This window comes from Chaetodon auriga, chromosome 18, assembly GCF_051107435.1.
Source record: "Chaetodon auriga isolate fChaAug3 chromosome 18, fChaAug3.hap1, whole genome shotgun sequence".
NCBI lineage: Eukaryota > Metazoa > Chordata > Actinopteri > Chaetodontiformes > Chaetodontidae > Chaetodon > Chaetodon auriga.
The window spans coordinates 18,426,252-18,444,902 of NC_135091.1; the positions used below are offsets into that span (position 1 = coordinate 18,426,252).

At 40.7% G+C, this 18,651-nt stretch overlaps 1 protein-coding gene across 13 annotated transcripts in view; it reads right to left on the reverse strand.

Moving 5' to 3' along the window:
• LOC143335878 (uncharacterized) overlaps positions 1 to 18,651 on the reverse strand; it is a 36,303-nt gene continuing 17,652 nt past the window's right edge. For 6 of the 13 annotated variants that reach the window (XM_076755534.1, XM_076755533.1, XM_076755539.1 and 3 more), the window contains 27 exons: positions 17,913 to 17,984; positions 17,728 to 17,796; positions 17,580 to 17,630; positions 17,427 to 17,477; positions 17,095 to 17,154; positions 16,261 to 16,332; positions 16,090 to 16,140; positions 15,942 to 15,992; positions 15,790 to 15,840; positions 14,503 to 14,520; positions 13,962 to 14,030; positions 12,962 to 13,027; positions 12,751 to 12,822; positions 10,417 to 11,037; positions 9,307 to 9,413; positions 9,161 to 9,219; positions 8,933 to 9,072; positions 8,642 to 8,854; positions 3,766 to 3,975; positions 3,507 to 3,659; positions 3,236 to 3,414; positions 2,912 to 3,076; positions 1,345 to 2,745; positions 1,181 to 1,222; positions 835 to 894; positions 561 to 627; positions 1 to 478 (listed from right to left, as the gene is read on the reverse strand). In XM_076755534.1, coding sequence (XP_076611649.1) covers positions 408 to 478; positions 561 to 627; positions 835 to 894; positions 1,181 to 1,222; positions 1,345 to 2,745; positions 2,912 to 3,076; positions 3,236 to 3,414; positions 3,507 to 3,659; positions 3,766 to 3,975; positions 8,642 to 8,854; positions 8,933 to 9,072; positions 9,161 to 9,219; positions 9,307 to 9,413; positions 10,417 to 11,037; positions 12,751 to 12,822; positions 12,962 to 13,027; positions 13,962 to 14,030; positions 14,503 to 14,520; positions 15,790 to 15,840; positions 15,942 to 15,992; positions 16,090 to 16,140; positions 16,261 to 16,332; positions 17,095 to 17,154; positions 17,427 to 17,477; positions 17,580 to 17,630; positions 17,728 to 17,796; positions 17,913 to 17,984 — 4,241 coding nt within the window. In that variant the 3' untranslated portion in view covers positions 1 to 407. The remainder of the gene's footprint in view (positions 479 to 560; positions 628 to 834; positions 895 to 1,180; positions 1,223 to 1,344; positions 2,746 to 2,911; positions 3,077 to 3,235; positions 3,415 to 3,506; positions 3,660 to 3,765; positions 3,976 to 8,641; positions 8,855 to 8,932; positions 9,073 to 9,160; positions 9,220 to 9,306; positions 9,414 to 10,416; positions 11,038 to 12,750; positions 12,823 to 12,961; positions 13,028 to 13,961; positions 14,031 to 14,502; positions 14,521 to 15,789; positions 15,841 to 15,941; positions 15,993 to 16,089; positions 16,141 to 16,260; positions 16,333 to 17,094; positions 17,155 to 17,426; positions 17,478 to 17,579; positions 17,631 to 17,727; positions 17,797 to 17,912; positions 17,985 to 18,651) is intronic. The other 7 variants (XM_076755543.1, XM_076755540.1, XM_076755532.1 and 4 more) reach the window with 6 other exon arrangements.

Below are 18,651 nucleotides of genomic sequence, written 5' to 3' on the forward strand. Positions count from 1 at the left end.
ACAGCACATTACAGGCCTCGATGGGCAAGAGAGGCAATTGATAATATGTGTGAACTACAACAAACTGGCAGAGCAAGAGCTTTGCTTATGACATTGCACTTTGGCTGCTGTTTAACTAACATGCGTCATTGATCAGCTACACCGTTAACCAAAACTCAATTTACTTTTCCACAGTGATGCACAAAATAGATTTGATAGCACAAAGCCTACACACTCTGCTGTTATTAGAAGATGTCAACTCCAATTTATTGATTTAACAAAAAGTTACTTATTGGGTCTAAGAACAAGTGGCAAGTAAATGGCTAGCAGTTAGCTAACACTGTTTTCTCAGTAGTGTGCATGCAGACATGGAGAATTTATCAGTAATAACATACATTTTACATGTACAGTACAAATTGCTGCTTGATTCATAAACTAACAAATGATTCCAATGCACCACTGCTGCTTGAGTTTGCGGCTTCTGACAGACGGTAGATATCTGAAAGACAAATGAACTGTTACTGAGGCAGCTTGATGTAAACAGAAAAGCAGCTAAAGTGGCTTACTTAGTGACAACTTACATCTCCTTCCACGCAATCGACTTATCCAGTTTAGTTCACCGAGAGAGGAAATACCACCACTTGTACTCTATTGTTGAAACAAATAAATACATATAAAATCACACGATTGCAAGAACAATGAGATTTAAGGGAATGATTTCTGTACTATTTAGCAGGTCTATATTCAACCACAGGCTATATTGACAAACAAGGAAAACATTTAAGGTATGCAGGGGTTTCGAAATATTAAAAAAAAAAAAAAAGTAAACAATCAAACAAACAAAAAAACACTTACTCTTGATGGATTAGAAACTGTGCTTGATGTAGGTGATCTCCTTGCAAGGATAGAACGGATCTAAATGCACAATCAAATTCATGACAATGTCATCAGTAGTATTCAAGTACAGTGCAATTTGGGAAATTTTCAGCAAAATTAGCACTTTAAAAGAGCACTTTGCCTTTTTGGGAAATACACTTTTTATATTACGAGGCATTGATAACTTTTCTTCAATAAAGGATCTTAATACTTCCTCCTCTACTGTGACAGTGGTATTGATCTTTTTCTCTGACTCAGTAAAAAAAAAAATAATAAAAAAGTGTATTTCCCAAAATTTCAAAGTATTTTTCTTAAATCAACATACCTTTGAATCAAGTAGTGTCCCAAACACTAAAATGAAGAAACCCTGAAGAAAGAGAGATGACATGCATATTTCATCATCAGATGGAAAGAAGCCAAAATGTTTTATTACACAAAAATACTGCTTTGTAAGTATTGAATTATATTTATTTCAATGGATGTAAATACCTGTAGTGAATTGAAGAATGCAAAGGCAATGTGGATTCCTTTATTTGTTGAAGATACCATGGTTCCCACTCCCAAAGACCAAGTTAGTCCAAATAAAGGTGTCAAAATGATCACACACCTTGCAATGACCACCAGTGTATGCTTTTCATCTGTTTGAGCAGTGTCCCCCACACCTCTTCTCAGCATTTTGAACAAGACCACAATGACGATTAAAATGTTGATAAAAACTATGATCAAGGCAGGTATCACCAAGGCCAGCAGGGCCTTTGTATCGATCCAGTTCAGCCAACAAGCATTGTACGTCCTTATGTATCCATTTCCTGATGCTGTGACAGCAACAGTAATAACAGCTATAATCAGAGGGCACCCATAGCCTAAGCTGAAGCCAATGGCCAACATGGTTGACTTGGACATGTGGGAGAAGACCATGACTGTCCGGTAAAAGAGCAGAAGACCTGACACAAGCATCCAAAAGAAGAGAGCTAGGTAGAAAAAGTGCATAAAAAATGTTGCTGTGCTGCATGGTCCAACTGGAACTTCATAGTCCTCCCCTGGGTTTTCAAGTGGGTTCTTTGCAATAGAGGCACCAATGATGAAACAGATGTCAGCAATCAACAGAGACAGGGCAGTGTTAATGATGGAAACATGACGCATAAAAGCAGTGCTATTTCTGGTTATGGCTTTCCAAACGTATCCTTCAATAATGAGACATATAACTAGGCTTGCCAGAGATATCCCAACTCCAACATAAGTGATTACATCCAAGGCATCTTTCAGTTCTGGAGGGACTCCCCTTGCCATCAGAACTGAGAAGGAGGTGAGATGGTTGCAGTTGCAGGTTACTGTGTTGTTTATGTCTGAAACAAATGTACACCCTTCATCATCCCAAGCACCCAGATTATCAAAGAGGGTGAAGTTCCAGAAGACGCACTGTGGGTTTAGTGACAGGGAGTTGTTTAGCTTGTCGTAGCTCAAGGTGACATTCTGAATTGTTGCGTTTATTTGGACTAACACCACAGCAGCATTGATGGCATGATCATCGACAGTTTCATTGCTGGTGCTGTTGAAGAGGCTGCCATCAAAGCTGGAGTTCCGTGATGGCATAACATTATTTAGGGTGGGGAAGGTGATGGTGGTGATAAAGATGTTACTTATCATGGTGTTTGGAATGTCTATGGTGATGCTGGAGTTCAGCTCTGCTGTGAAGGAGTTGTCAAACTTAGTTCGGTTGAGCAGGATCCGTGGAGTTGCAATTTCAAACTCCCCAACCAACTCCTTGGAGATATTCTCCAGTGAATTCAGTAACCCTGAGCTTGCACTGTGGGTTTCATTTGCATTCAAAACTGCCCAGGACTCCCTTGCATCATCACCAATGATTACATCAATTGTTGTAAGTACATTCTGCAGATGGAGAGACATTTCATTGTGAGGGTACAACCTTAATACAAAGTCTAAAAGTACATTTATTGACATAATACACATATATAAATGGATACAGATATTTCATTTATCCCCTGGGGGAAATTCTTATGTAAGTCCTATTTACAGAGGGGAAGGTTTAACCTACCTGCATGACAGATTCACCGACAGCAGTGGAAACATTTGCAATGGTGTTTAGGATCTCAACAATAGCCGATATAGTTGCAGATGAATTTGCAATTTCTGTTCTGTTTTCCTGGACAGTTTTACTCAGATTTGCTGTAAATTGTGGTACTTCCTCCACAACCAAATCCTGAAAGAATGAAGCATTAAAAAAACAGCAGCTTTCTCTCTGCACCTTACTGGTCACATGCATACAGGGCAAGCTAAAAGAATGTGCTGGTATTTGTAATGTCCTGATTAAGTTTTTTGGCACCAATGGGGGATGTGATATCCCCAGCAGATCACCCACCTGTGAATCAATTAATAATTCCTTGATTTGTGTTATGATGCAGGTGTCCATCATAAGTGTCCACTCCCCTGTTTCCTGACAGACCGCAGTTGTGCTTCCCTCTTGGCCGCTATCACATCCTATGCTTGATATGTCATTTGGTCGTCCAGTCCCATACTCAGCATCATTACATGTAATATCTTAAAGAGTTAAATAATCAAATAGTGTTACACAAAGAAATAGTAAAAACAGCAAAGGAACAGTATAGTTGCATTTCAAATGTTGGTCTTACCCTCTCTGAAAATGGTCACTGTTGTTGTCATTTGATAATCCTTTGGTTCATCTACCTTACATGTAAAAGTTAATTCTTTTTCCTGTAATACGCTGCAGCTTCCTAGCTGGTAATCATGCTTGATACAGTAGGTTTCTCCATTGTCAGTGTTGGCTGTGAACATTTGACAGCATTGTTAATAAGATAACCTGTTAATAGATGTGTCTAGTTTCTCACTATGGTCACAATGAAGAGTTTTCAAAATTCACTTCATACTTACTTGAGAGTAAAACAGCTGTGCCTTCAAACCACTGAATTCTATAGGAGGACTGTACGCAACACTGAAGTTGTAGAATCTGCCCCTCTTTGCATTTAACATTAACCTTACTCTGTAGTCGCACAATGGGAGCTTGTTTGACGTGGTCTCCTGTTACAAGTCCTTTTTGGAGGAAATTCATTACTTTGCCTTTCACAGTACATTCATAAAGCCCTGTGAGTAAGAGAAGTATTAATGAATGCATTGGTAAACTGTAAAACAGAAAATCAAAAAATTGCAATTATGTCAGTATTTCACTATAGCTGTGACTAAATATTTCTACACTGATACATCAACAATATATGTGTATGTATGCCTCCATGGGAGATGCAGTAACAGTGAGTGGTTTCTCACTTTGGTCTCTTTGGTCTTGTCTACACATATGCAGATAATTTGAAAATGAATATTTTCCTCTCGTCCAAACAGCGTTTCATGTCACTGAAAGGGAGTTTTTTGAAAATGTTGTCTAAGATTTCTGTGAAATGATGATGTCACCACCACAATTCACACATACACACTATCGCTAAATGCACCTAAACTGTTCAATTATGGGTGTAACCTTTGTTCTCTGAGTGAAGAGTCTCCACCCATAACATATTCCATACATATGACGAATTGACCTACGGAACGTGTAACGTGGATACTCTTTAAGACACACCGGTTGTACCAACCACACCCTTGAGTAGTGTTGTATAAAACACCTGTGCTGGAGTGGGACCAGTGCTTTATATTGATCGACACACGTCTCCGAGTGCCCACTGGTGGAGAGATAGTTTCTTCACTCAGAAAACAAAGACTACACCTGTAACCAAACGTTCTCTATCATATCGAGATTATCTCTAAACCCATTACATATTCCATATGTATGGGGAACCTCTGTAACACACCCCATGAGGGGACTGTGCAAACCAAGCACAAGTGAAAGTAGATAGATAGATAGATAGATAGATAGATGAGCTATTTACACTAATTACAAACCCACAGGCCTGATGGCACTGCCAGACGCAAGTGCTCCTGCCTTAAGCCCAGTGGCAAGCCGCCAACCTGGGCCTACCAACCCCGCAAGACAGTAAGGCTCCATTTCAAGGCCGGGTTGCGGCTAGCACCCACTCTCCAAATGATGGGCTAGCTGCTACATAAAGAGAGTAGTAATTTGCGAAGGTCGAGGGCATTGACCAAGTGGTTGTTTCACAGATCTCCTTTAAGGAAGCACCTCGCCATAGCACCCATGAGGTTGCCATGCCCCTTGTTGAGTAAGCATAGAGCCCTGGTAGAGTTGGCCTGTGTCTGTGTAGGCCTGTTGGATGGCCTGTACAACCCATCTGGACAGTCTTGACTTTGACAGTGGTTTGCCCAAGTACTCCGTCTTACAAACGTCTTAAAACATTGCGCACTGAGTTTGTGCACTTCAAATAAGACAACAGTGGTCTGACAGGGCATATGGGCGGAGCTTGATGGTTTGGTTGAGGTTGGTGTCGGAGAGTACTTTTGGAAGGAAGGCAGGGTTAGGCTGCAGGGTAACTCCAGCATTCCCTGGAAGTACCTTATAGCACTCCTGATGGACAGATAAGGCAACAAGTCTGCTGCGGTGTTCAGAGGGCCCAGCAGGTAGGTAGTTCTAAGTGAGAGGAATCGTGGGTATGTCCATGTCCATAATTCGTGAGCCAGCTGCCCTAAGTGGGGAGAGTCCAGTCCCCCCGTCTGTTGACATAGGCTGCTGCCACTGTGCTGTCGGTCCTGACTAGTACATGGCAGCCCTACAGGCATGGGAGGAATTGTAGAAGTGCAAGGTGAATTGCTCGAGAGCATTGATGTGTAGGTTCAACTGTTTGCCGGTTCAGGCAGCCCGGACACCTAGGCCTGCATGTACGGCTCCACAACCTACCTGTGAGGCATCCATTGCCAGGAGTTGCCGATGCATTACAAGGCTCAGCCTGTTGCCCCTCCCCAAGTTCTGTGGGCACCTCCACCAGTGGAGTGCCACACAAAGTCGTCGTGCCACCCAAAATTTGGTCAACAGGGGAGTCTGGGGGCTCGAAAACAGGCTCAGCAGACATCACTGCACCAGTCGCATGTTCAAAAGGCCAAGTGGGACTATCTGGACAATGGCTGCCATCAGGTCCATCAGACGGAGACACAGCCTCCAGCTCACCCTTGTGTGGAGGCAAAAGTGGGAGAGGCAAGCCCTTTTGGCCTCTTTCCGCTGTGTGGTCAGGGAAATTGATGCCGTACTGGAGTCCAGAAACATACTCAGGAACTGGGTGACCTGTGATTTTTCCAGCTTGCTCTTTTTTTCGTTTATCTGCAGCCCCAAATTCTTGATGTGAAGCAGCAGCCTGGAAACAAGGTCGTGGCACATCTGTTGTGTCTGGGCACATACCAACCAGACGTCCAGAGAATTGAGGACCCTGACGCCTTGTCGACGAAGGGGTCCGAGGACTGCATCCATGCACCTCGTGAATGTGCAGGGTGCCAGAGAGATTCTGAAAGGGAGGACCATGAACTTGTGGGTTCTGCCCCCAGATTGCAACCAAAGGAACCACCAATGCCCTCTCCAAATTGGTATTTGAAAGTAGGCATCTTCGAGGTCAACTGTGGCAAAACCATCCGTTGACCTATAGTTCCTGCTGGGATAGCTGGATGGTCCTAAAGCTGACCCTGCTGATGACACAAGGACAGCCAGGGACTGGTCAATTGGAGGGGGGCCTTCGCAACCAATACGCTCAGCCTCGCTAACATTTGCTAGCCACCTGCCTAACACTGGGCCAACTGCAGGCTCGTGTCAGCATGTGAAACAGTGCCAGAACCACAGCCTCAAAGTCTGGCAGGAGAAGCACCCTTAGCCATGCTGGCTGTGGTGCATTCCTCTCCTCGAAACGAGAGGTAGGGAGGTGTGGGTCCTCTGGCAACATGATATCTAGGGCTGCTGCTGCTCTTGTAGCTGGGAGACCGCTGGTAGCTCTTGCAACCCTGGGCTGGTCTCAGTTCTGTGGCTTTCTTGCCCTGCCATCAGCACGCTCTCGTCCTCAGAGGGAAACAAGGAGAGTGCATCCTCATCTTTTTCCGCTCCTGAGTACCCCAGAGGTAGAGAGGAGAGGCAACATCCCTGTCGGGGGATTGCAATCGCTGACGTTTTGTAGCTCCCTCATTGTTGGAATGGGAGTGGGGCCATTTACCAACAAAGAAATGGGCATGAGCCTCCCTTGTGCACAGGGGCATTATAAAGCAATTCATGCATGCTGCAGGGTTTTCTCTGGCAGCCTCGGCATGCTGGAACCCCAGACGCCAGATGCTTTGCACTTGTCGTGCCCATCCTCCATAGGCAGTGTGATGGCACAGGCCACGCACACATGAGTGGTTACACTGGCCATGTCTGCAGACAATATCAGTCTTTTTTTTTTTTTTTTTTGGATTACCTGTGTTTTTAATTTACTACAACACACTTACCTGCAAATTATACACACCTGCCTATTTATTTATTTTCAATGGTGAAACTTCCCCTTTAATGCCAAGTTTCACATGATTACATCACGGCTGGCAATGAGGGTTTGTTTACCCCAGAGGAATTAGCCCTCCTGCGCTAGGCTAGGTTAGCTGCAGGTTGGTTTGGTCATGGCTCTTCAATTGTGTCAGAGAGACCAACACCCAGAGCTGAAGCCACAATTCTCCTCGGTCGCGTTAACAGCACCAGAGTGCGTAGTACGTCATAAGGGAAACCTGTGCAGCTCACCTTCACTTGGGGAACAGACAGGCCAATCGCTGGCTGCAACCTCTCCTCGGTTGCGTTAACAGCACCAATGTGTGTAATACGCCATATGGGGGAATGTATGCAATGAGTTCTTCACTGGGGGAACAGACAGGCCAACGCCCACTGGAGCCCAACCTCCCTTGGTCGCGTTACCAGCATGACCATGTGTAATACGCTGTAAGGGGGAATCACAGCGTGCTTAAACCTGGGGAACAGCAGACCAAAACCAGCTGGAGCCTCGACTCGCCTGGGTTGTCGTTTAGCAGCGCTGCGGAGAACGGTTCTTAATTTGGGGCGGACAGATACATGGAATACAACCACTGGGGAGAAAGCCTCACGACAATTCTCCCACTACTTAACTGCAACTTCAGCGACAGGTAAGCGGCTACAGTTGTATCCTTTGAAAAGTTTATAGTCTATGTCTTTGCTCTTTTCTCACAGACGTCCGTGTGGAGATCAAAAAAGCACTAGTCCCACGCCAACACATGTGTTTTACACAACACTAATCAAGGGCGTGGCCAGTACAACCAGTGTGTCTCAAGGAGTATCCACATTACACAATCCGGTACATTGATTCCCCATACAAATGGAATATGTAATGGGTGGAGAGATAGTCTTGATACGATAGATAACAACAAAACTGGTAGACTACCAGTTTGCTTACGTTTGGTTAGCACTGCTAAGCTGTGAGCAGCAAAGGCATTAAATCTATAAAAGTGAAAAAATAGGTCTCAAACAACTACAAATAAATGAATAATTAATCTACAATAATAATCTAATAATTACTACTGCAAAAGGAAAATAAGCGCACTACACAGCGTGAGAATATTGTTCTTTGGTATTTTATGTATTTTCGATATAGAAGTTATTGCTACCTACTGGCCCAGCATGCTTTTTTTTTTAAGATTTTAATTTATTTATTTAAATATCCTTTCTCAAAATGTACCTGTACATGTAGACAAGATCTTATTTGCAGTATGATTTCATGGCAAAGCAGGCAGAAGAATTAATTAATTTGTCAGCTTCAAAAGTCAATTCAGAAAACTCATCATTTTCCTCTAACACAGGAAAGGACTGCTGGCTTTGACTTACCAACATCAGCAAGGATGACGTTGTTAACTGTAAGCACAGACTTTGTGCCAAAAGCAGTTATTTTAATTCTTGAGCTGTCTTTAATTTCCAGTCCTTTAAATTTCCACTCAGAACCAGAAATTTGTCCCAAATTAATGTTTTCTGGAGGGCCACAAGTCAGTGTCATGGTATTACCAGTGTAAGTGAGTTCTGGAATGTCGATTGAAGTTGAACCTTTGGAGAAAGGATAAGAGATTGGTTAGGATTCAAGCCAAACAAAAGATATTAAACTACTTGCCTTTTTGAACTTACTGTTGTAAAATGCAGTAACTGAGCCAATGACTGGAGCAATAGGCCTCATCGCTTCTTGGAGATTTTCATTTGCATCAGCCATTTCATCTGCAATAACTTCTGTTGTCTGAACAACAAAGTCTGTAATTACACTTCCTTCTCTGTAAGAGCAAACAAAAGCCAAAGTGATGATGTAAAATGAGTATAGAGTCCTGCCTCCAAATGTTTTCAATGCCAGAATTACTATACCTGAATGCCTTCACAAAAACATTGATAAACCCAGTGATTCCCTTATACTGCTCCTCTAACTGTGGAGACAAGTGGTTAAAGATGTTAAGATGACAACTTCAAGAAGTGAGAATACAAGTCAGATCTGACATTAACAATACACTTACCACTCTAAGAATCTTTGATTCCAGATCCTTGTATTCAGAACTTGTTGCATCATTTAATTCTGCTGTGTATTCCAGGTCTAATCTGATTGACATTTCCACATCAAATCCTGTTTAAAAAATGTTTACAAGCATGAGCAAAGCTACAAATAAACATTTCATGTTTGTTATGTTCTTTACTTTTTTATTTTTACCTGTAGTGCCTTAAATCATGCAGAATAATTTTGGAATGTTAATCGGTGTTACACATTAAGATATGGAAATTTTGAGCTCCACTTATGACATCATGATCAAGAACTGATAGAGGAAATCAATGAACTCTGAATCCTTAGATCAGGTCAAGTTCTAAGTAATGTATTTTAATATAAAATTCATCTTTCTTTCAGTCCTCTTCTGTGCCTCTACTAAAGACCAATGCAGATGTCATTGTTTCTTCCTTGATCTAGTGTGGTGCAATTATGGTGTTTAACCAATCAATGGCCAGCAAACTGGAACAGTGTTGTTTAAAACATCTGATATAAAGTCATTCATAAGATGCCCTGTGATAGTGCCTCCTTAACCCCTTTTTTGTCATGATTCCGTTTTTGTGTTTTCCCTTATTCCGGGCTGACAGTGTTTCCTTTCCTCCCTCTCTGTCAGCAGGTAGGGCGCGAGAGAGAGGCGGGGGCCAATCTCCTCAGGAGCGAGCCTCACTAGGCACACCTGCTCCTCATCTGCTAATCAGCCCGGCTTCTTAAGCCATCTCCGATTTGACTCCTGTGCCAGACTATTCTCTATGCTCTTGTCACACGAGTCTCGCTCTCAAACGATCGCCTGCCTCTCTCCGCGTGTTCAACATTCCCAGTATTTTACCGTGCTTTCCTCTAGTGTTTTCTCCTGGGCGCTTTGAGTTTCATTCCTTCTTGAGTAAGTTATATCCCTTGTGGTGATTTAGTGTTTTTCTTTATTTTGCTACTTTCCCCTCTGTGGTGAATTTTGGTTTGTTTTACTTTGAAGGAGTTTTCCCTGCGAACGTGATTTTCTGTTCTTTCCTGAAACGGTTTTCAAACGACTCTGCAACTGGGCCCTGGCTCTTCTTGTTCATACATAACATTTTTGTTGATAAAACAATACCTGTAACAGCTGTAGAAGTAACTCTGGTAGTGCTCGTGGTGGGGACAGTGGTGGTAAGTTTGGCAGCAGTTGTGGTGGGGATAGTGGTGGTAACTCTCGTAGTACTTGAGGTGGGGATGGTGGTGGTAACTTTGGCTGCAGTCGTGGTGGGGATGGTGGTGGTAACTCTCGTAGTGCTCGAGGTGGGGATGGTGGTGGTAACTGTTGTAGTGCTCGAGGTGGGGGTGGTGGTGGTAACTCTCTTAGTGCTTAAGGTGGGGATGGTGGTGGTAACTCTCGTAGTGCTCGAGGTGGGGATGGTGGTGGTAACTCTCGTAGTGCTCGAGGTGGGGATGGTGGTGGTAACTCTCGTAGTGCTCAAGGTGGGGATGGTGGTGGTAACTCTCGTAGTGCTCGAGGTGGGGATGGTGGTGGTAACTGTTGTAGTGCTCGAGGTGGGGGTGGTGGTGTTGACTCTGGTAGTGCTCAAGGTGGAGACAGTGGTGATTGCTCTGGCAGTGGTTGTGGTGGGGATATGGGTAGTAGTGGTAGCTGTTATGAGGGGTGTGGTTGAAGCTGTGATAGAGGTAACCTCTGATGTTGTGGAGTTAACTGTGATATGTTGGCTGGTCATACTAGAAGCTGAAAATGCAACAGTTTAAAAAGAATGTAATAATTACTTAAAATGTCCTCAATAAATGGTGCAGAGAATTTACAGTTTCTCAACAATTTGTAAATGCCACAAGTCACAGCAATTTTCTTATGACATACATATTTCACATAACCTTAATTTCATCAATAATTGTCCAAATATTAAAAAAAAGAGGCTGAGATTCAGCCTCTCCGGTTCTGTTGTTGAGCGCGACCAGGTCGGCCCTGACTGAGTCAACCAAGCCCTTTATGGCCGCCACTTCCCTGATGATCTTGTCCATTTTCATTTCGAGGTTTTGGTTCACGTTGCGAATTTCTCGTAGGACCTGGCCATGCTCGTCAGCGCCGCGTTGGAGGCTGCTAGCCGCCATAGCTGGGTTAGCTTGTTTGGATGAGTTTGACATTTTGGTCTTAGCTGTGGATTTTGAGGGTCATTGTTGGTTTCTCAGTCGCCTGCTCATGTGATCTCAGATCCCACGGTGTATTTCAGCGTTCGAAATAAATATACTGATGGGAAATATTAACGTTTTAACCTCTTGGAGCGGCAACCTGTGGAAAGCTATTCGCACTGCATCATCACCGGAAGTCCATGTAACAATTGTTTTGAAGCTTGCTGTTGTAGCACTAGATGACTAGACTAGAAATTTTAGTGTACAAGTAATGTCTTTCAAGTTGAAATAAATTGCTGAACATTTTCAAACAAATTTCAAGAAGGGAAGGGTTACCCCATAACTGATCTCTTAATACCTACTGGTAACAACAGTTTTTGCTGGAGTTGGGTGTGTTGTCACAGTAAGCTCTGAATTTGCAAAAAAAAAAAAAAAGTGTCATTGGAGACAATAAAAAAGAAATTATTCAAGCCCAGATTTGCTCTGGATTTAAAAAAAAAAAAAAAACATTTTCATACTATCGCAACTATTTTTCCCAACACTTACTTGTTACAATAGTTGTAGGTGTTGCTCTGTTAACATCTATTGTGCCAACTGTTGTTGAATCAATTGAAGACAATTTTATAATTATGTTTGTTGAAGCAAAAGCTTAAATCCTGTAAGGGAAAGTAAATTATAGAAAAGTTTGAAGTATTTTTAAGCGTTCACTTCACACTAAAATTGTGGCAAGTGCTGTAGCAACTATTGTGAATCTGGAAAAAAAAACAAAATACAATTGTGGATTTTAATTGAGAGATTGAGAAAAATGACTAAATTGTTTGTCCTTGTATTAACTGTTGGTGTAGTTGTTGGTATGTGTGATGTAGTGCTCTGATGTGTTGCAGCATGAGGTGTTAAGTCTGCAGAGACCATTTTGTGATCCTGCAGTTTTGCATCATTCAAACCCAAATAGTCTCTATTGTAGGTTTTGTACTACCTTCAAGTGAATAAAAACAACTATATTAAAAAACCAAAGTAAAACGTTAACAACAGAAGTGCAGCTTCATCGCTTATTACTTGAAAACTCATTGGTAACTGCAGTTGTGGCTGAAGTTAAGGGTGTTATAGTGTTTTGATGAGTTGTGGCTATTGATGTTGAAGAACAATTTCACAACCATCAATTACAACCATAAAGTTACTGATAAAACTATAAACCAAATTTATTCAAGGCAAATTACTTGCTAGAAGTTCTTCTGCATATTAAGAAGTATATCACGAATAATTATTCAAGCCATTATTCAAGACCATATCTTAGCAATTCTTTTTAAGCACTTACTTGTTACGCCTGTTGTTGGTGTTGTGGTAACTGTTGTTGTGTTGACACCTGGAGTAGCAACTGTTGGTGAATCTGACAAAATCATTTATTATTATTATTTATTTATTACTATATGCAGTGTATGTTAAACTGAAAAGTGAGATCTGACAACTTGATTAAGACAATAACTGCCTTGTTATAACAAGGAAGGGAATTATTCTCAAGCACTCACATGTTGGTGACGATGTGGCTGTTGTAGTGGTCACATTTATTGTTGTTGTTGCAACAGGTATTGAATCTGAATGGGACATTTTGCAATATTACTGCTGACAATAGTAAACAGGTGCATAGTTCGAATCAATCAAGTATGTCACATGATCTTAATTCACATACTTCCTTACAGTATATCAAGGAAGGCCATTCCAACAATCCATGATGTAATTGTGGGGGTTATAATGTTCAAATGTGAAATCAGGAGCTGCCCCCCTAGTGGTAGCTGCTTAGAATCTTAGATGCAACAGTAATCATTTTAAAACCCCACAGCAGTCCAGTAAAAATTACCCTACGACACCTATCCAAGGCAAACCCAAAGTAAACTGATAGCTTTTCTTGATCCATTTGTGCATCATGGTTTGGGTCTCTTGAAAGGTAACACTCTGAATGTTTATCCCCATCAGTCAGAATCACTGTAAGTGCTACTGACATAGAGTATTTTTTTCTGCCTAAATATCTTTTTTGGAAATAGATGGTTGCAGATGACTATATCTGGGACTTATTAGCTGAAAAACACAATTGGACCACAGCATTAAGACGTACTGTAGTCCAAGTTCAATAAAGACTGACAATACCACTGCGACTGAATAGTTTCATGTTAGTTTAGCTTAGTTTCATGCTATATATCTTTATATTGAAGCCATTTACTATATTTATCACTTAATTAGCACTGAAATCCTTGATTTGAGGTGACTTGGAACTGTAAACGATCCACTGATGTGGCATATCGGCCTGTTCAGAATTTCATTGGCTATTCGAAGTGTCAGTCATCCACAAACTTGGTTGCAATTGGCTCAATCTTCACAGTCTGTTTAACTCAGACTATTATTGGCTTCACTGGTTGCAAGACTTCGTATGACAGATCATGATTGGTCAAGTGAGGTGTCATTTGAAACCTGAGATTCTATTCCTTTATACTTTATATTTTCACACTGTACAAATAATTTAGAAACACTTACTTGTTGCAGTTGGTGTTGATGTTGCAGCTGTTGTAGTGCTCATATGTGTTGTAGAAACAGGTGTTGAATCTGGGGAAAAAAAAAAACAAAACATTATAAAAGGTCAAATCACTTAATTCTAAAAACGTACTCATAACTACAGCTGTTGGTGGAATTACGGGTGGTGCATTTTTTGATTGTACACAATTGTTGAAACTAAAAAGCTAAATTATTCAAGACCAGATTACCAACTGCAATCTTCACTCCATTTTCATATCATGTTTTTCAGCATAACAGTTGTCATTAGTGTTGTTGCAGTTGTAAAAAAAAGTTAAATTCTTTCAATGAATATGAATTACTGAAATGGTCAAAGAGACACTAACCAGAGAAGTGTCATCCCATCCCTTATATCTACAAACTCACTGGTAACTACAGCTGTTGTAGTCAAGGGTGCTGTAGTGTTCACATGTTGTGGCACATAGGTGTCAATCTACAAATATCACTTTTCGTCTTTTTTATTACTCATAATTTTATACGATGAATATTATTGTTAAGCACTTACTTGTTGCTGTTGTTGAATCTAAAAAAAAAATGACAACAGTCCATATTAAACTGAAAAATCAGCTTTTCAAGTTATATGTTAGGATTTGTTTCGTCTTCTCCCAGTGTTTTCTCTTCCCCTTTTTCCCTAGTGTTATTTGTCTGTCTCCTCTGTCTGTCTGAGACTAGAGCCCCGTGTACACGTACACGGATATTTTGAAAAACGGAGACATTTCCCTTCGTTTGTGCCCTTCGTTTACACGCAAACGGAGAATTCGCCCCTGAAAACGATACATTCTAAAAACTCTGGCCAGAGTGGAGATTTTGGAAAACGTCAGTTGCACGTCTGCATGTAAACAGGGAAAAACAGAGAAAAACTGAGTTTTAGGTAGCCGACGTCACATTATGCACCAGAACTTCCACCTGCACCGGAAGTGTGACCTATGTTTACATTTTCATTTGGCTGTGGTGATCATGGATGCATTCAGAGTAGCAGTCGCACTTATGTTGGTGCAAATGCTTTTCTTATGTTTGCATTTGCAAATACCGCTGCTCTATAGACGAATGAGTGCTCGGAGATCAGCAATTTTGCAAGCCTGAGTGCTGGCAGTACTTACGGAGGCTTTCTGGACACGTGGCTGCCAGTTCGCCCTGATCTTGACCATGTGACCATCCCGTCGCTGGTGTGAGTAACCAACTAAGCAGACCTTTGACAGCCCTGCAATTAAGCATTGTCCTGGAGTTTCCAGTGAATCTTTTTGTTGTATTTTTTGGACTTAATACTTCTGTTTTGCTGTTTGTTTCAGTGTCTTGAGTCCTGCTCAGTGTGCCTCTAAGCCTCAGTTTACCAGCGTGGTTCTTTGTTATTTCCACTCAGTTTGAGTGCGCTTTTTGTTCCTTCCCTTTTGTTAATAAATTGATTTTTGTTTTGTGACACTGTCTCTGTAATGGTCTGTTCATTTGAGTCCCGAAATAAAACTTATTAAATTATGAGTAATTGCTGTATTGTGTCACTCAAATATTAACCAGAGGAGTGTCAGCCATCTGTTAAATGTCAAATCTTACTGCTGACTGCTGTTAGTTTGACAACAGATTTTTGAAACTGTGGGTGTTGCAGTGCTCAGATTTGTTTGAACAAAAGGGGTTGAGTCTTTTGATCATTATATGATCAGCTGTTCTTGCCTTTACAGCTTGTGTTTGGATATAATTCCAGGTCATTTGCTCTAAATGTCCAGCAAGTGCCTTTAATTCAAAGCACTGACTCCCAAGTTTCAATCATGAAGTTGTGGAACAGTTTTTTAAAACTTACTTGGCACAAATGTTGTTGGTGTTGCAGCTGTTGTAGCAACAGGTGTAGAATCTGGGAACGAATATTCTAAAGATTAATATTCATAATCATGTAAAGACTTCTAACATTTTTGTCTTTTTGATTTGTTCGTCGCTCATGTGTGAGAAACTTACTTGTAACTGCCGTTGGTGTAGCTGTTGGTGTAGTAATGTTGAGCGTTGAATCTACAATATAGAATATTTACTTTCACTTTAGCTCAGTGCATGTAGTTTTGTGGTAGAGCTTCTAAAAATACGATGAATATTATTCTTAAGCACTAACTTGTTGCAGCTGTTGTAGTCATCAGATCTGTTGGAGTAACAGGTGTTGAATCTGTAAAAAAAAAAAAAAAAAAAAGAAAAACAACATGCAAGGTAAAGTCTTTCGTGTGAAGACAAAATCGTAAAAAAAAAAAAAGTAGGGGAATGTAATCCTTTGTCTTTGAAAACATACTGGTAGCTGCAGCTGTTGGTGAAGTTAAGGGTCCTGTAGTGTTTATATCTGTTGTAGCAGCAGATGTTGAATCTGCAAAGACCATTTCACAAACATATGTTAATGCTGACAGTAGCAAACATGATTTATGCTCAGATCATCTACTGTAAATTTTAGTTTACCACTTTTACACCAAAATTAGCACATATACGTTGTTTTTTAAGCTCCAAAAAACAGGCGATTGACTCCATTGCTGTTGCCAGTAGACCAGTTTTCCTTTCTGTGTTTGTTCTTGTGTCACGTTCAATGTCACAAATGTACCAACCATTTATAATTATGTTTTATTGACGACACTAAAAACAGCACTTCAATATATTCAGTTATCTCTAACCTTTATTTTGTAGCAATTAGCTGCTAAAGGCAGGGCTAACTCGGAAGACTTTATATGCTGCTAGGCAGCTTGTGAATTTCCTCCAAGGAATCAATAAAGATGTTAATCTATCATTAGCTTTATTTGCTATTTGGTAATTTTGCATCATTAGTATGAATGTGCAAAGAACCTGAAGGGGTCAAATAAATGTATTAAGAAGTAAAAAGTACAGTATTTGCTTCTGAAATGTCACGTATGAAAGCAGCAGAAGATGGACTCAAGTTACCTCAGAATTGCACTTTGCACCGCTGCTGCCTCCTTAGAACAAGGAAGGACACTAACTGTCCTTTGTGGACTTGCATGTGTTGTAGTGTTCACATCTGTTGTACCAGTGAGTTTTGAATGTGTAGAGATCATTCCAGCTGACTCACTGTAATTTTCCTACTACATTTCTTTACTTTAACGGCCATTTTGTGAACACTTACTTGTAACTGCCGTAGGTGTTGTTGCACTCGTTGTAGTGTCCACATCTGTTGTAGCAACAGCTGTCAAATTTGAGCAGAAATGTTCACAACTATAGTTGACTTTTTGAAATTGTGGGTGTTGCAGTGCTCAGATTTGTTTTAACAAAGGGGATTGAGTCTACAAAGTTTGATCGTTATTTCATATTATATGATCAGCTGTTCTTGCCTTTACAACATGTCTTAGGATACAATTCCAGGTCATTTGCTCTAAATGTCCAGCAAGTGCCTTTAATTCAAAGCACTGACTCCCAAGTTTCAATCATGAAGTTGTGGAACAGTTTTTTAAAACTTACTTGGCACAAATGTTGTTGGTGTTGCAGCTGTTGTAGCAACAGGTGTAGAATCTGGGAACGAATATTCTAAAAGATTAATATTCATAATCATGTAAAGACTTCTGACGTTTTTGTCTTTTTGATTTGTTCGTCGCTCATGTGTGAGAAACTTACTGGTAACTGCTGTTGGTGTAGCTGTGGGTGTAGTAATGTTGAGCGTTGAATCTACAATATAGAATATTTACTTTCACTTTAGCTCAGTGCATGTAGTTTTGTGCTAGAGCTTCTAAAAATACGATGAATATTATTCTTAAGCGCTTACTTGTTGCAGTTGGTGTCGGTGTTGCAGCTGTTGTAGTTGTCAGATCTGTTGGAGCAACAGGTGTTGAATCTGTAAAAAAAAAAAAAAGAAAAGAAAAACAACATGCAAGGTAAAGTCCTTCATGTGAAGACAAAATCGTAAAAAAAAAAGTAGGGGAATGTAATCCTTTATCTTTGAAAACATACTGGTCGCTGCAGCTGTTGGTGAAGTTAAGGGTCCTGTAGTGTTTATATCTGTTGTAGCAGCAGATGTTGAATCTGCAAAGACCATTTCACAAACATATGTTAATGCTGACAGTAGCAAACATGATTTATGCTCAGATCATCTACTGTAAATTTTAGTTTACCACTTTTACACCAAAATTAGCACATATACGTTGTTTTTTAAGCTCCAAAAACAGCCGATTGACTCCATTGCTGTTGCCAGTAGACCAGTTTTCCTTTCTGTGTTTGTTCTTGTGTCACGTTCAATGTCACAAATGTACCAACCATTTATAATTATGTTTTATTGACGACACTAAAAACAGCACTTCAATATATTCAGTTATCTCTAACCTTTATTTTGTAGCAATTAGCTGCTAAAGGCAGGGCTAACTCGGAAGACTTTATATGCTGCTAGGCAGCTTGTGAATTTCCTCCAAGGAATCAATAAAGATGTTAATCTATCATTAGCTTTATTTGCTATTTGGTAATTTTGCATCATTAGTATGAATGTGCAAAGAACCTGAAGGGGTCAAATAAATGTATTAAGAAGTAAAAAGTACAGTATTTGCTTCTGAAATGTCACGTATGAAAGCAGCAGAAGATGGACTCAAGTTACCTCAGAATTGCACTTTGCACCGCTGCTGCCTCCTTAGAACAAGGAAGGACACTAACTGTCCTTTGTGGAGTTGCATGTGTTGTAGTGTTCACATCTGTTGTACCA